At 55.7% G+C, this 17,537-nt stretch overlaps 1 protein-coding gene across 1 annotated transcript in view; it reads left to right on the forward strand.

Moving 5' to 3' along the window:
* Positions 1-17,537, forward strand: part of LOC119951619 — a 220,015-nt gene that overhangs the window by 107,502 nt on the left and 94,976 nt on the right. The window contains exons 5-8 of the mRNA XM_038774799.1: positions 506-703; positions 1,708-1,814; positions 7,020-10,078; positions 15,458-15,706. Coding sequence (XP_038630727.1) covers positions 506-703; positions 1,708-1,814; positions 7,020-10,078; positions 15,458-15,706 — 3,613 coding nt within the window. The remainder of the gene's footprint in view (positions 1-505; positions 704-1,707; positions 1,815-7,019; positions 10,079-15,457; positions 15,707-17,537) is intronic.

Genomic DNA, 17,537 nt, shown 5'->3' on the forward strand with positions numbered 1-17,537 from the left:
GGCGCAGTGGGTTAGCCCTGCTGCGTCACGGCGCCGAGGGTTTGATCCCGGCTCTGGGTCACTGTCCGTGTGGAGTTTGCACATTCTCCCCCGTGTCTGCGTGGGTTTCGCCCCCACAACCCAAAGATTTGCAGGGTTGGTGGATTGGCCACGCTAAATTGCCCCTTGATTGGAAGAAATGAATTGGGTACTCTAAAGTTTAAGAAAAGTTCACAAATTGTCAAATTAAACAGTGGACAAGTCGAATGAGGTGAAAGCCCCCCCTAAAAAGGGTCATTGCAACGAGATACATCTCAATGGAAATTGGTCAAATTTTAAATTAAAAAGTGGTACAGGGGGTTTACTATACCCCCCCCCCCCCCCCCCCCCCCCCCGCAGTGCCCGTCAGACGGGGAAGAGGGCTGTTCTGTGAATGACGTCAGGCCGCGGTTGTTCCAGCCGCTTCCTAATAATGTCTCTTTTGTCCCTTTTCTTTCTCCCCCCCCGGCCGCCTCCTCCTCCGCAGGAGTCTGAAGCGGTGGACAGCTGCATCCAGAGATCGCTCGCCGCCCTCTACCCGCCCTTCGAGGACACCGCCGCCACCCTCCTCGGCCAGGTGTTTGACGTCTTGGAGAAGACCTTCCACCACGACGCTCTGCGCTATGTCATCGACTTCTTCATCCCCGCCAAGCACATCCTGGAGACGATCCAGCAGCAGGCCTGTGTGAGTGCTAGCGGGAGAGAGCTGCAGCCTAACTGGGGTGGGGGGGGGGGGGGGGGGTGGCGGCGGCGCTCTTTAGGAGGAAGGGGTCACTGGGCTGGATTTGGGAATGGGGGCGAAGGTTAATGAGCAGCGAGAAGAGGTTTCCACAATCCATTCATCCTTGACTGCTACCCCCCCCCCCCCCCCCCCCCCCCAATAAAATCCGGTGTTTATTCGATTTGGGGAATTCTGCTTGAGTGTGTGATATGAGAGGGTGGAAGCAGGAACTACCCTGAAGCCATATATTGAGAAATACAACTGACTGTGTATCTGCTGTTCTGGGCCATGATTGCAGGTTGACACTTGCATCTCAGTACAGAGTGAGATAGAGGGATCACTGAGGGACAGGTAACTCACCCTGCCTTTCCTCCTCGGAGTTGACCGACCTCCCCAGCTGTATTTGGGTTCATTCCCCTCCACTGTGCAGTCTTGGGTGGTTCCACTGTACCGGTCACAGGAAAGGCGATTTCCTTCTCCCCCCACCCCCATATAACCTGAAATGAAATGAAAATCGCTTATTGTCACGAGTAGGCTTCAGATGAAGTTACTGTGAAAAGCCCCTAGTCGCCACATTCCGGCGCCTGTTCGGGGAGGCTGGTACGGGAATTGAACCCGCGTCGCTGGCCTGCCCGGGTCGGCTTTAAAAACCAGCGATTTAGCCCAGTGTGCGAAACCAGCCCAACCTCCTCCTCTGTTCACCCCTCTGGGTGAGGGGCGGGGAACAAGTCGCAACAGCACCTGCCTAGCCTTTGGCTCTCGGTTCACCAGGGGCTGGTTTAGCTCACTGAGCTAAATCGCTGGCTTTTAAAGCAGACCAAGCAGGCCAGCAGCACGGTTCGATTCCCGTGCCAGCCTCCCCGGACAGGCGCCGGAATGTGGGAACTAGGGGCTTTTCACAGTAACTTAATTGAAGCCTACTCGTGACAATAAGCCATTTTCATTTCATGTTTCTGCTGCATTTCAAGTTCACCTTTGACACCGAGTTCACAGTAAAACCCTCAGAATCCACCCCTTCCTCTCAGCCTGGTTGGAACCCCAGTCCCCCACTGGACCACAGCTGTTGTTTCCACAAGTATGAGGGACACAGGCCTGAAGGTTTCTAGCAGGTAAATGGCTGAGGAATGACCAGGTCTGGCTGACTGGCAGTATTCCAGCTCTTTAGCCGTGCCAAGCCTTGCTTGCTGGCTTTCCTTTGCCCCAACTCTTGGCAACAGGGAGCAGAAAGGCTCACTTCAGCGTCACTGACCTGACAACTGTTTCGGGGTTTCCCCTGTGCCCCATCTCACCAGCGTGGAGCAATTGACTGTGTCCCCGGGAATTCCCCAGTGTCCCTGCTCGATGCAGCAGGGAGCAATCCACTGTGTCCCCGGGAATTCCCCTATGTCCCCGCTCTATGCAGAAGGGAGCAATCCACTGTGTCCCGGAATTCCCCTGTGTCCCCGCTCTGTGCAGCAGGGAGCAATTCACTGTGTCCCGGGGGATTCCCCTGTGCCGTAGTTGCAGGGAGCAATCCACTGTGTCCCGGGGGATTTCCCTGTGTCCCCGCTCTATGCAGCAGGGAGCAATCCCCGTGTCCCGGGGATTCCCCTGTGTTCCCACTCTATGCAGCAGGGAGCAATCCCTGTGTCCCGGGAATTCCCATGTGTCCCCGCTCTATCCAGCAGGGAGCAATCCACTGTGTCCCAGGGGATTCCCCTGTGTCCCCGCTCTATGCAACAGGGAGCAATCCACTGTGTCCCCGGGAATTCCCATGTCCCCGCTCAGTGCAGCAGGGAGCAATCCCCTGTGTCCCGGGAATTCCCCTGTGTCCCCGCTCTATGCAGCAGGGAGCAATCCCCTGTGTCCTGGGAATTCCCCTGTGTCCCCGCTCTATGCAGCAGGAAGCAATCCCCTGTGTCCCGGGAATTCCCCTGTGTCCTCGCTCTATGCAGCAGGGAGCAATCCCCTGTGTCCCGGGGGGGATTCCCCTGTCTCCCCACTCTATGCAGCAGGAAGCAATCCCCTGTGTCCCGGGAATTCCCCTGTGTCTTCGCTCTGTGTAGCAGGGAGCAATCCCGTGTCCCAGGGGGGATTCCCCTGTGCCGTAGTTGCAGGGAGTAATCCCGTGTCCCGGGGGATTCCCCTGTGTCCCCGCTCAGTGCAGCAGGGAGCAATCCACTGTGTCCCGGGGGGGGATTCCCCTGTCTCCCCACTCTATGCAGCAGGAAGCAATCCCCTGTGTCCCGGGAATTCCCCTGTGTCTTCGCTCTGTGTAGCAGGGAGCAATCCCGTGTCCCAGGGGGGATTCCCCTGTGCCGTAGTTGCAGGGAGTAATCCCGTGTCCCGGGGGATTCCCCTGTGTCCCCGCTCAGTGCAGCAGGGAGCAATCCACTGTGTCCCTGCTCAGTGCAGCAGGGAGCAATCCCCTGTGTCCTGGGAATTCCCCTGTGTCCCCGCTCTGTGTAGCAGGGAGCAATCCCCTGTGTCCCGGGGATTCCCCTGTCTCCCCGCTCTGTGTAGCAGGGAGCAATCCCCTGTGTCCCGGGGGATTCCCCTGTATCCCCGCTCAGTGTAGCAGGGAGCAATCCCCTGTGTCCAGGGGGATTCCCCTGTATCCCCGCTCAGTGCAGCAGGGAGCAATCCCGTGTCCCGGGGGGATTCCCCTGTCTCCCTGCTCTGTGTAGCAGGGAGCAATCCCGTGTCCCGGGGGGGATTCCCCTGTCTCCCCGCTCTGTGTAGCAGGGAGCAATCCCGTGTCCCGGGGGGGATTCCCCTGTGTCCCCACTCTGTGCAGCAGGGAGCAATCCCCTGTGCCCCGGGGGATTCCCCTGTCTCCCCGCTCTGTGCAGCAGGGAGCAATCCCCTGTGCCCCGGGGGATTCCCCTGTGCCGTAGTTGCAGGGAGCTGACATGTCAGGTGGATTCTCCATTTGTGGCGCACGTGTGTGACGGTCCCGGCAATGAGCAACATCTTTGGCAGCCACTCCCCAGATCTCAATTTAGTTTTTTTCCTCAGCACTCTTCTGCCAATGCAGCCTGACTCCCAACCTGGTCTCTGCACACGTGCCTCCAGCCCCAAATATACGCCGTGCAAATCCAGAAATGCAGAATCCCCGTGCCTGGAGAAAGCCGATGCACAAAAGTTAACATGTGATGGTGGACATTGCTCCCTCGACCCTCTTGTGCTTCAATTCCCACTCTGGGCTTCGATATGACGCCTCCTTCCTGTAAGGACCCAAGCGATCTGATCCTCCTCTCCAGGCCGCACAGACCTCCCTGACCCCTGCGCTCCCCTAATCCTGAATCCATCACCCATCCCTTGCCCCGCCGATTTGAATGACAGAACCTCCAGCTGGCAACTCTGCAATCCCCTCCGCCTCTCGCACTTCTCCGTTACCTCGGTTGTCACGGGCACTGGACTGAACTTGCCCGACCCCACATCTCCCTATTTGGCTCAGGTATCAAATGTCGATGTGTTTGGAAAAGGCTCCAGGGGAGAGGGGGTATCGCTAGGCTACAGCATTTACATGCTCTCTAAATGTTGTTGTTGTAGTGGAACGAACCCGCTTTCAATGCTAAGTTGTTTTTGTTGTAGACATTGTCCTGAACCCTCTCCCTCAATGCTAATTGTTGTTGTGGACACTGTCCTTGAACCCTCTCTCTCCCTTAATGCCAAATTGGTATCATGGAGACATTGCCCTTGAACCCTCTCTCTCCCTCAAGGCTAAATTGTTGTTGGAGACATTGCCCTTGACCATTCTCTCTCTCAATGGTAAATTGTAGTTGCAGACATTGCCCTTGACCATTCTCTCTCTCAATGCTAAATTGTAGTTGTAGACATTGCCCTTGAACATTCTCTCCCTCAATGCTAAATAGTTGTTAGAGACATTGCCCTTGAACATTCTCTCCCTCAATGCTGAATTGTAGTTGCAGACATTGCCCTTGACCATTCTCTCCCTCAATGCTAAATAGTTGTTGGAGACATTGCCCTTGAACATTCTCTCTCTCAATGCTAAATAGTTGTTGGAGACATTGCCCTTGAACATTCTCTCTCTCAATGCCAAATTGTACTTGCAGACATTGCCCTTGACCATTCTCTCTCTCAATGCTAAATTGTTGTTGGAGACATTGCCCTTGAACATTCTCTCCCTCAATGCTAAATTGTAGTTGTAGACATTGCCCTTGAACATTCTCTCCCTCAATGCTAAATAGTTGTTGGAGATATTGCCCTTGAACATTCTCTCTCTCTCAATGGTAATTGTTGTTGCAGACATTGCCCTTGACCATTCTCTCTCTCAATGCTAGATTGTTGTTGGAGACATTGCCCTTGACCATTCTCTCCCTCAATGCTAAATAGTTGTTGGAGACATTGCCCTTGAACATTCTCTCCCTCAATGCTAAATAGTTGTTGGAGACATTGCCCTTGAACATTCTCTCTCTCAATGCTAAATAGTTGTTGGAGACATTGCCCTTGAACATTCTCTACCACAGTGCTAAATTGTTGTTGGAGACATTTGGCGGGATTCTCCGCCGGTGGGATGCTCCGTTTTGCCGGCGCCCAGGGGTTTCCCGACGGCGTGGGGCTTCCCCACAATGGGAAACCCCATTGACCAGCTGGAATAACGGAGCATCCCGCCGGCGGGGTGAACCTGAAATGTGCGCGGCCGGGTGGAGCATTGTCCTTCTGCCATAAGACATCGGAGTAGAATTAGGCCACTCAGCCCATCGCGTCTGCTCCACCATTCAATCATGGCTGATATTTTTCTCATCCCCATTCTCCTGCCTTCTCCCCATAACCCTTGATCCCCTTATTAATCAAGAACCTATCTATCTCTGTCTTAAAGACACTGGGTGATTTGGCCTCCACAGCCTTCTGCGGCAAAGAGTTCCACAGATTCACCACCCTCTGGCTGAAGAAATTCCTCCTCATCTCTGTTTTAAAGGATCGTCCCTTTTGTCTGAGATGATGCCCTCTGGTTCTAGTTTTTCCTACAAGTGGAAACATCCTCGCCACATCCACTCTATCCAGGCCTCGCAGTATCCTGCAAGTTTCAATAAGAAACCCCCTCATCCTTCTTAACTCCAACGAGTACAGGCCCAGAGTCCTCAACCGTTCCTCATACGACAAGCTCTTCATTCCAGGGATCATTCTTGTGAACCTCCTCTGGACCCTTTCCAAGGCCAGCACAGACCTTGTCAAAGGCCTTCTGGAAATCTAAATAAATCACATCCACTGGTTCTCCTTTGTCTAACTTCCTTGTTACCTCCTCAAAGAATTCTAACAGATTTGTCAGACAAGACCTCACCTTGACAAACCCGAGCTGACTCAGTCCTATTTTACCATGCACTCCCAAGTACTTTGCGATCTCATCTTTAATAGCGGACTCTAAAATCTTACCAATGACCGAAGTCAGGCTAACCGGCCTATAATTTCCCGTCTTCTGCCTCCCTCCCTTCTTAAACATTGGTGTCACATTAGCCACTGTCCAGTCCTCTGGGCCCCTTCCTGCCTCCAGTGATTCCTGAAAGATCACCAGCAACGCCACCACAACCTCCTGAGCTTTTAGAACCCTGGGGTGGAGTCCATCCGGTCCATGTGATTTATCCACCTTCAGACCTGTCAGTTTCCCCAGAACCGTCTCCTTAGTCATAGTCACTGCACTCACCTCTGCCCCCTGATTCTCTCCCTCAATGCCAAATTATTATAGTTGATATTGTCCTCGAACCCCCTCAATGCTAAATTGTTGTTGGAGTCATTGCCCTTGAACCCCCGCCCCCCTCCCTCAATGCTAAATTGTTGTTGTAAACATTGTCCTCGAACCCCGTCTCTCTCTCCCTCAATGCTAAATTGTTGTTGGAGTCATTGCCCTTGAACACCCCCCCCCCCCCCGCAATGCTAAATTGTTGTTGTAAACATTGTCCTCGAACCCCCTTCTCTCTCTCCCTCAATGCTAAATTGTTGTTGGAGTCATTGCCCTTGAACCCCCCTCTCCCTCAATGCTAAATTGTTGTTGGAGTCATTGCCCTTGAACCCCCCCCTCCCTCAATGCTAAATTGTTGTTGAAGTCATTGCCCTTGAACCCCCCCCCTCCCTCAATGCTAAATTGTTGTTGGAGTCATTGCCCTTGAACCCCCCTCCCTCAATGCTAAATTGTTGTAAACATTGTCCTCGAACCCCCTTCTCTCTGTCTCTCCCTCAATGCTAAATTGTTGTTGGAGACATTACCCTAACTCTTCTCTCTGTCTCTCTCCTCCCCCCGCTCCAGGCTCCGTATGATGGTTGCCTCTTCCTGCACCAGGGCTGGCCACTCTGCCTGGGCGAGCAGCTGGTGCTGCAGTTCTCGGCGCTGGACTGGAGGGCGCTGCGGCCGGAAGACTTCTACCTGCAGCTGGCGCCGCTGGCGTCGCCGGGCCGGCAGCGGGGGGGCCCGCCTGCTGCTCAAGTACCGCGAGGACGACGATGGCGACGACTTGGAGGGCGGGGTGCTGAGGGAGCTGACGGTGCCCGAGTCCTCCTACCCGCACCTCTTCACTGCCGAGTGGCTGGACGGCGTCAACCGCCTGCTGGGCGGGGCCGCCGGCGGCCGGCAGCGGGAGCGGCCGCGCACGCGCAGCCTGGCCAACTGCCTGCTGGCCTCGGCCGGCAGCCGGCTGCGGCGCATGCGCTGGCGCCAGCTGGTCTTCCCGCGCCTGCTGGCCTCGGCCGGCGGCCGGCTGTCGGGGGACGGGGCGGCGGCTGAGCCAGAGGAGGACGCCCCCGGTGCCGCCTGGTCGAGTAAAAGAACGGGAGACGAAGATGACGACGACCGCGCTGCCGACGGTCTGGAGTCGACCCGCCCGCAGCAGCAGGAGGAGGAGGATCGAATCGCCGCCCTCCTTCACTACCTCGACGAAGACGACGGGGGAGGGGAGTACGTCGAGCTTCTGGAAGTTTCGGCGGGAGCGTCGACCCCCGTCGCTGCCGCGGCCGGGCGACCGCGCCTGCGCGCCAGCACGCTGCCAGCCGCCAGCGGCCGTCGCGACCACCAACAACGGCGGAGGAGGGGTGCGCAGGCGCGGCACAAGGCTTGGCTCCACCTCCGGCGCCGGCGCAGGAAGAGGTGTGCAGGCGCCCCCGAGCGGCCCGGAGGAGGCGGAGGCGGTGGGAATGTCCTGGATGAGGCCGCCGAGTGGATGTCCTGCCGCGCCCACCTGGTCTACGTTGACAGTGGGGGCCGCGCCCCCTCGCTGTGGGAACGGCGAAAGCACGAGGAGGAAGAGGAGCAGCAGAAGACCACGCCCCCTCCCAGACCCGCCCATCAACCGCCGGCGGCGGGAAGATCACGTGGCGCACTCGAAGACCGGGCACGCGGCCGCTGCACGTGCCACCATCAATCGTCATTGGCTGAGCAGGAGGAGGGCGGTACCGAGGCGCCATTGGCTGAGCAGAATAGATCCATCATTGGGATACACCTGCCATTGGCTGAGCAGAATAGATCCATCATTGGGACACACCTGCCATTGGCTGAGCAGGAGGAGGGCGGTACCGAGGCGCCATTGGCTGAGCAGAATAGATCCATCATTGGGATACACCTGCCATTGGCTGAGCAGAATAGATCCATCATTGGGACACATCTGCCATTGGCTGAGCAGAATAGATCCATCATTGGAGCTCCCATGCCATTGGCTGAGCAGAATAGATCCATCATTGGGACTCATCTGCCATTGGCTGAGCAGAATAGGTCCATCATTGGGGCTCCCATGCCATTGGCTGAGCAGAATAGATCCATCATTGGGGCTCCCATGCCATTGGATGAGCAGAATAGATCCATCATTGGGACTCACCTGCCATTGGCTGAGCAGAATAGATCCATCATTGGGTCTCCCATGCCATTGGCTGAGCAGAATAGATCCATCATTGAGTCCCAACTGTCATTGGCTGAGCAGAATAGATCCATCATTGGGACTCCCATACCATTGGTTGAGCAGCATATATCCATGATTAGGCCTGAACGATTATTGACCGAGCAGAATGGATGCATAATTGGAACTCAACCGCCATTGGCTGGGCAGAATATGCCCATGATTGAGATTGCACCTTCATTGGCTGAGAAGAATGGATCCAGAATTGGGACTCAACTATCATTGGCTGGGAAAAGGAGGCCCATAATTGGGACTGAGCGTCCATTGATTGAGCAGGGGGAATCAACTGGGACTGAACCGTCATTGGCCAAGCTGAATAGAGACATAACCAGGACTGAACTGCCATTGGATGAGCAGGGGGAATCAATTGGTATTGAACCGTCCTTGGCCAAGATGAATAGGGCAATAATTGGGACTCGCCTGTCATCGGCTGAACATAAGCAATCAACTGAGGTTGGACCGTCATTGGCTAGGCCGAAGGCTGATACTGAACTGTCATTGACTGGGCAGAACCGATCCATAATTGAGACTGAACATCAATTGGCTGAGAATAATAGATCCACAATTAGAACAGAACTGCCATTGGCTGAGCAGGAGAAACCAACAGGGACTGAACTGTTGTTGGCTGATCAGGAGAGAGCAATTTCTGGGACTCTTCAGCCGTTGTCTGAGCACGAGCTGTCAGCAAGTGTAATGGAGTTGCTGCTGGCTGATCAGGCCATGCCATCAACAGGGACTGCAGCGCCATTGGCCGGAGAGGAGAAACCAACAGCTGAGACAAAACGGTCGCTGGCCGAACAGATCGCGGCAGAGATGGAGGCTGAACGGTTCCAGGTAGTACCAAAGGGGACCGATGGAAAACCGATTGGGCGGGACACAGCGCAAGCTGGGACTGAGCGTTCGTTGGTTGAAGGGGCTGAATGGCGATGGGACAGCGAGCGGCCATTGGCTGAATCGGGTGGGCCCGTTACACGGCCGGTTACAACAACCGGATCCAAAGGCTTCGGGGCTGATTACCTTGAAGGAGTGCGGACGGCCCCCTCGCTGCGAGGGACACAAGTCGGCCGACAGCAGTCTGACAAGAGCGCAGGATCTACCGCGTGCGTGAAGGCAGGAGCTCAGATCCCCGTGGACGAGGCAGCGAGAAGAACGGCTTCCCCAGGGGAAGCGGGCGCGCGAAGCGTAATCCTCGACGGCGACGACGGGGGGCAGAGGGCAGAGGGATCATCCGCCGCAGCACCGGATCCCTGCCTGGCTTTGGGGCCTGTGGAGCAGAGTGGTTGGAAGGCGAGATCCCCTAACGCAGCTGTCGTGCCTGGGTGGGCGCCTGCCTCCGAATCCGCGGGAAGCGCAGGCTGGAGCCACCCAGCCGATCTCGGATGGGATGGGGAGACGGGAACGGTACGCGGCGGAGAGGTTTCGCAAACGGATGACGTGAGAGACCTGAACCAAGAAGGTAAAGGATGCTTTACATTGGACACTGATAGATCATTAATCAGGGATTTACTCAGCTCCATTATCAATAACGGCAGCTACCCACCCCGTCATCCTCACCCACAGTGTTCAGCCCCTTCTGAAAATCTGATTCACAATGATAATTCTGTGACCAAGACTAATAATGGCTACGTTTGAAAAAGGAATGGATTAAAACATTCTCAGGACAGGTACAGTACGGGGTTAGATACAGAGTAAAGCTCCCTCTACACTGTCCCCATCAAACACTCCCAGGACAGGTACAGCACAGGGTTAGATACAGAGTAAAGCTCCCTCTACACTGTCCCCATCAAACACTCCCAGGGCAGGTACAGCACGGGGTTAGTGACAGAGTAAAGCTCCCTCTACACTGTCCTCATCAAACATTCCCAGGACAGGTACAGCACGGGGTTAGATACAGAGTAAAGCTCCCTCTGCACTGTCCCCATCAAACACTCCCAGGACAGGTACAGCACGGGATTAGATACAGAGTAAAGCTCTCTCTACACTGTCCCCATCAAACACTCCCAGGATAGGTGCAGCACGGGGTTAGATACAGAGTAAAGCTCCCTCTACACTGTCCCCATCAAACACTCCCAGGACAGGTACAGCACGGGGTTAGATACGGAGTAAAGCTCCCTCTACATTGTCACCATCAAACACTCCCAGGACAGGTACAGCACGGGGTTAGATACAGAGTAAAGCTCCCTCTGAACTGTCCCCATCAAACACTCCCAGGACAGATACAGCACGGGGTTAGATACAGAGTAAAGCTCCCTCTGCACTGTCCCCATCAAACACTCCCAGGACAGGTACAGCACGGGGTTAGATACAGAGTAAAGCTCCCTCTGCACTGTCCCCATCAAACACTCCCAGGACAGGTACAGCACGGGGTTAGATACAGAGTAAAGCTCCCTCTGCACTGTCCCCATCAAACACTCCCAGGACAGATACAGCATGGGGTTAGATACAGAGCAAAGCTCCCTCTACACTGTCCCCATCAAACACTCCCAGGACAGGTACAGCATGGGGTTAGATACAGAGTAAAGCTCCCTCTACACTGTCCTCATCAAACATTCCCAGGACAGGTACAGCACGGGGTTAGATACAGAGTAAAGCTCCCTCTGCACTGTCCCCATCAAACACTCCCAGGACAGGTACAGCACGGGATTAGATACAGAGTAAAGCTCTCTCTACACTGTCCCCATCAAACACTCCCAGGACAGATACAGCATGGGGTTAGATACAGAGCAAAGCTCCCTCTACACTGTCCCCATCAAACACTCCCAGGACAGGTACAGCACGGGGTTAGATACAGAGTAAAGCTCCCTCTACACTGTCCTCATCAAACATTCCCAGGACAGGTACAGCACGGGGTTAGATACAGAGTAAAGCTCCCTCTGCACTGTCCCCATCAAACACTCCCAGGACAGGTACAGCACGGGATTAGATACAGAGTAAAGCTCTCTCTACACTGTCCCCATCAAACACTCCCAGGATAGGTGCAGCACGGGGTTAGATACAGAGTAAAGCTCCCTCTACACTGTCCCCATCAAACACTCCCAGGACAGGTACAGCACGGGGTTAGATACGGAGTAAAGCTCCCTCTACATTGTCACCATCAAACACTCCCAGGACAGGTACAGCACGGGGTTAGATACAGAGTAAAGCTCCCTCTGAACTGTCCCCATCAAACACTCCCAGGACAGATACAGCACGGGGTTAGATACAGAGTAAAGCTCCCTCTGCACTGTCCCCATCAAACACTCCCAGGACAGGTACAGCACGGGGTTAGATACAGAGTAAAGCTCCCTCTGCACTGTCCCCATCAAACACTCCCAGGACAGGTACAGCACGGGGTTAGATACAGAGTAAAGCTCCCTCTGCACTGTCCCCATCAAACACTCCCAGGACAGGTACAGCACGGGGTTAGATACAGAGTAAAGCTCCCCTTACACGTGGCACATTCTGGAGACCAATCTTCAGGACTGTTCCTGTAATGTTGTCAGGACCCATTACCGTTGCAATATCCGGTGCCTTCTATTACGGTACCTGGACGAGGCCCCAACAGTTTTTCAGTTTGTAAACTGAGTGGTTCCTCTGCCAAATAGGAATCTTTTTGATTTAACAGAAACTTTTTTTGTGAGCACAGAATTTACCCCATGAACGTCCAAGAAAAATCAGCTTTCAATTAACAGAGCCACAGTTCTTAACTTTCCCATCTACTTCCCAAATGTCAATGAAGCAAAATCCCCAGACACAGGTCAAGTGCCAATTATTAATATAGTTTAACACTCAGTGGCTTACAGGTTTCGTCCCAAAGTCCTTCGGAGAGAAGCTGTCAGAAGTCAGTCTGAGGAACACAACCATCTTCTCCCCCTCCCTCAGAGTGCAACGCTATCATCTTCCCCCTCCCTCCGAGTACGAGACCAAACGTCTCCCCCTCCCACGGAGTGAAACGCTATCATCTTCCCCTTCCTTCGGAGTGCAACGCTATCATCTTCCCCCTCCCTCCGAGTACGAGACCAAACGTCTCCCCCTCCCACGGAGTGAAACGCTATCATCTTCCCCCTCCTTCGGAGTGCAACGCTATCATCTTCCCCCTCCTTCGGAGTGCAACACTATCATCCTCCCCCTCCTTCGGAGTGCAACGCTATCATCTTCCCCCTCCGAGTACAAGACCATCGTCTCCCCCTCCCTCGGAGTGCAACTTCATCATCTTCCCCCTCCCTCCGAATACGAGACCATCGTCTCCCCCTCCCTCGGAGTGCAACGTCATCATCTTCCCCCTCCCTCTGAGTGCGAGACCATCATCTCCCCCTCCCTCGGAGTGCAACGTCATCATCTTCCCCCTCCCTCCGAGTACGAGACCATCGTCTCCCCCTCCCTCAGAGTGTAACGTCATCGTCTTCCCCCTCCCTCCGAGTACGAGACCATTGTCTCCCCCTCCCTCGGAGTGCAACATCATCATCTTCCCCCTCCCTCCGAGTACGAGACCATTGTCTCCCCCTCCCTCGGAGTGCAACATCATCATCTTCCCCCTCCCTCCGAGTACGAGACCATTGTCTCCCCCTCCCTCGGAGTGCAACGTCATCATCTTACCCCTCCCTCCGAGTACGAGACCATTGTCTCCCCCTCCCTCGGGTGCAACATCATCATCTTCCCCCTCCCTCTGAGTACGAGACCATCGTCTTCCCCCTCCCCTTGGATTGCGGTGCCATCGTCATCCCCTCCCTTGACAAGGCAATATCAGTATCGCTCATGTTGCAAAATGGGACAAACCCATTGTACAATGTTGTCCGTGTCTTTTTGTGCTATCTACCCATTTTTTGTTGCTGTGATCTTAGGCTCCAGTGAAGCTTGGACAACTCGCAACTTACCAGATGATCAGGCCAATACAGAGGATTCATCACCCCCACCTTTAGATATCTCCCTACCCTCACATTCCAATACCTCCCCACCCCCAGTACCCGAGACCTCCCCACCCCCACCGCCCGATACCTCCCCACCCCCACCGTCCGATACCTCCCCACCCCCACCGTACGATACCTCCCCACCCCCACCGTCCGATACCTCCCCACCCCCACCGTCCGATACCTCCCCACCCCCACCGTCCGATACCTCCCCACCCCTACCGTCTGATACCTCCCCACCCCCACCGTCCGACACCTCCCCACCCCCACCGTCCAAGACCTCCCCACCCTCACCGTCTGAGACCTCCCCACCGTCCGATACCTCCCCACCCCACCGTCCGATATCTCCCCACCCCCACTGTCCGATATCTCCCCACCCCCACTGTCCGATATCTCCCCACCCCCACCGTCAGATATCTCCCCACCCCCACCTTCCGATATCTCCCCACCCCCACCTTCTGATATCTCCCCACCCCCACTGTCCGATATCTCCCCACCCCACTGTCCGATATCTCCCCACCCCCACTGTCCGATATCTTCCCACCCCCACCTTCCGATATCTCCCCACCTTCCGATATCTCCCCACCCCCACCTTCCGATATCTCCCCACCCCCACTATCCGATATCTCCCCACCCCCACCATCCGATATCTCCCCACATCCACCGTCCGATATCTCCCCACCCCCACCTTCCGATATCTCCCCACATCCACTGTCCGATATCTCCCCACCCCCACCGTCCGATATCTCCCCACATCCACCGTCCGATATCTCCCCACCCCCACCTTCCGATATCTCCCCACATCCACTGTCCGATATCTCCCCACCCCCACCGTCCGATATCTCTCCACCCCCACCGTCCGATATCTCCCCACCCCCACCTTCCGATATCTCCCCACATCCACTGTCTGATATCTCCCCTCCCCCACTGTCCGATATCTCCCCACATCCACTGTCCGATATCTCCCCACCCCCACTGTCCGATATCTCCCCACCCCCACCGTCCGATATCTCCCCACCCCCACTGTCCGATATCTCCCCACATCCACTGTCCGATATCTCCCCACCCCCACCTTCCGATATCTCCCCACCCCCACTGTCCGATATCTCCCCACCCCCACTGTCCGATATCTCCCCACATCCACTGTCCGATATCTCCCCACATCCACTGTCCGATACCTCCGCACCCCCACCTTCCGATATCTCCCCACCCCCACTGTCCGATATCTCCCCACCCCCACTGTCCGATATCTCCCCACATCCACTGTCCGATATCTCCCCACATCCACTGTCCGATACCTCCCCACCCCCAGATACTTCCCCACCCCCAGATACTTCCCCACCCCCACCTTCCGATACCTCCGCACCCCCAGATCCTTCCCCACCCCCAGATACTTCCCCACCCCCACCTTCCGATACCTCCGCACCCCCAGATACTTCCCCACCCCCAGATACCTCCCCACCCCCACCTTCCGATACCCCCGCACCCCCAGATCCTTCCCCACCCCCAGATACTTCCCCACCCCCACCTTCCGATACCTCCCCACCCCCAGATACTTCCCCACCCCCACCTTCCTATACCTCCGCACCCCCAGATACTTCCCACCCCCAGATACTTCCCCACCCCCACCTTCCGATACCTCCGCACCCCCAGATCCTTCCCCACCCCCAGATACTTCCCCACCCCCACCTTCCGATACCTCCCCACCCCCAGATACTTCCCCACCCCCACCTTCCTATACCTCCCCACCCCCAGATACTTCCCCACCCCCACCTTCCGATACCTCCGCACCCCCAGATCCTTCCCCACCCCCAGATACTTCCCCACCCCCACCTTCCGATACCTCCCCACCCCCAGATACTTCCCCACCCCCACCTTCCTATACCTCCCCACCCCCAGATACCTCCCCACCCCCACCTTCCTATACCTCCCCACCCCCACCTTCTGAAACCTCCCCACCCCCACCATCCAGTACCTCACTTCAACCATCCGATGCCTCATCTCAGCAACCCGCCAATGCCTCATCCCACCACTCATCAGACGTCTCTTCGCTCCGCGCTACCGCAGCTGGTCCGAGGGATGCTTCTGCCAAGCTCAGAAGGAGCCTGGCGCCCAGGCCCAAGCCATTGGCTGTTACCCTGACAATTTGCTAAAGCTTGATCTGGATATTCTTCATTCTGGAGTTCTCTCTCTTCCAGGTATGCAGGGGACCGGTGGGGGTGTCGGGACAGGTTACTGGGTTACACATGGGCTAGAGGTTGGTCAGGCGAAACTCGGTGCGGTATCAGGCGTGCTTCCCTAGCTCATCGCATACTCAGTCGTCACATCGACAATCGATCAGGCGATTTAGCCCATTGAGGGGCCAATTGAACATGATTTCATGCATACCGTGTAGCTTTCACGGTTGGGGGCCGGGAGGGGGGGAGGGGGGAGGGGGGGGGGGGGGGGGGGGGGCGGCGGTTGGCCAGGAGGCTTTTATGTTTTCATAAAAGGGGTGGGGGCGCGACCGAGGACTGTGTTTCAACGTGCCGCCCTGACACTTTTTGCACAGTTTTGCCTGTTCCTATTGTTATGGGCCAGGGATTAGGGGCTGGTTTAGCATAGTGGGCTAAATCGCTGGCTTGTAATACAGAACCATGCCAGCAGCGCGGGTTCAATTCCCGTACCAGCCTCCCCGAACAGGCGCCGGAATGTGGCGACTAGGGGCTTTTCACAGTAACTTCATTGAAGCCTACTCGTGACAATAAGCGATTTTCATTATTATTAGAAACCCCAAAGTGTATTATAATGTTCCCCCGACTTACAACCTTCATGTAGAATTTGGCTAGGATGAACACAAAGCCTCAGAACATGCAGTGCAGGAGGAGGTCATTCAGCCCATCGAGTCTGCACCGACCCACTTAAACCCTCACTTCCACCCTATCCCCATGTGCAGTTCTGGAATCCACATTTATAGTAATAATAATAATCTTTATCAGTGTCACAAGTAGGCTGACATTAACACTGCAATGAAGTTACTGTGAAAATCCCCCAGTCGCCACATTCCGGAGCCTGTCCGGGTCACAGAGGGAGAATTCAGAATGTCCAATTCACCTCACAGCACGTCTTTCGGGACTTGTGGGAGGAAACTGGAGCACCCGGAGGAAACCCACGCAGACACGGGGAGGACGTGCAGACTCCGCACAGACAGTGGCCCAAACCGGGAATCGAACCTGGGACCCTGGAGCTGTGAAGCAACTGTGTTAACCACTGTGCTAGCGTGCGGTGCAGAGAGGTTTACCAGGATGTTGCCTGGCCTGGAGGGCTTTTGTTATGAAGAGAGACTGGGATTGTTTTCCTTGTAGCAGAGCAGACTGAGGGGGGACATGATTGAAATGTGTAAAATTATGAGGGACATAGATAGAGTAGGCAGGAAGAAACCTTTCCCCTTGGTGGAGGGATCAGTGACCAGGGGTTTAGATTTAAGGTAAGGGGCAGGAGGTTTAGAGGGAATGTGAGGGAAACCTTTTTACCCAGAGGGTGGTGGGAGTCTGGAACTCGCTGTCTGAAAGGGTGGTGGAGGAGGAGATCCCCCCTGCCCATAACATTTAAGAAGTATTTAGATGTGCAGTTGCGATCCCAAGGCACACAAGGCTGTGGGCCAAGTGCTGGAAATGGGATTAGAATAGTTAGGTGGTTGGTTTTGACCAGCGCCGATGCGATGGGCCGAAGGGCCTTTTCTGTACTATAAGTCTCTGTGACTCCGCAAGCGGCTGTTCCCCCCCTCCCCCTCCTAGCTCAGGGAGCATGTTAGAAAGTCCCTCCCCCCTCCCCCCCCCCCCCCCCCCCCCCCCCCCCCCCCCCACTCTCCCTTTTCTCACCGCCTGCCCTCTTTCCCTGCCCTCCCCGGGCAGCGCACAAAGCCTTTTCCTCACGCCTATTTTGCGCCAGTGTCGGAGCCCGCAAGAGGGCGCACGCCCAGCGGGCAACAGGTCCAAACCAGGGGAAGCTGACAGGGTGATGCTGTGAAGGGTGAGGGGTGGTCAGAGG

The sequence above is a fragment of the Scyliorhinus canicula genome, chromosome 17, assembly GCF_902713615.1.
Source record: "Scyliorhinus canicula chromosome 17, sScyCan1.1, whole genome shotgun sequence".
Lineage (NCBI taxonomy): Eukaryota > Metazoa > Chordata > Chondrichthyes > Carcharhiniformes > Scyliorhinidae > Scyliorhinus > Scyliorhinus canicula.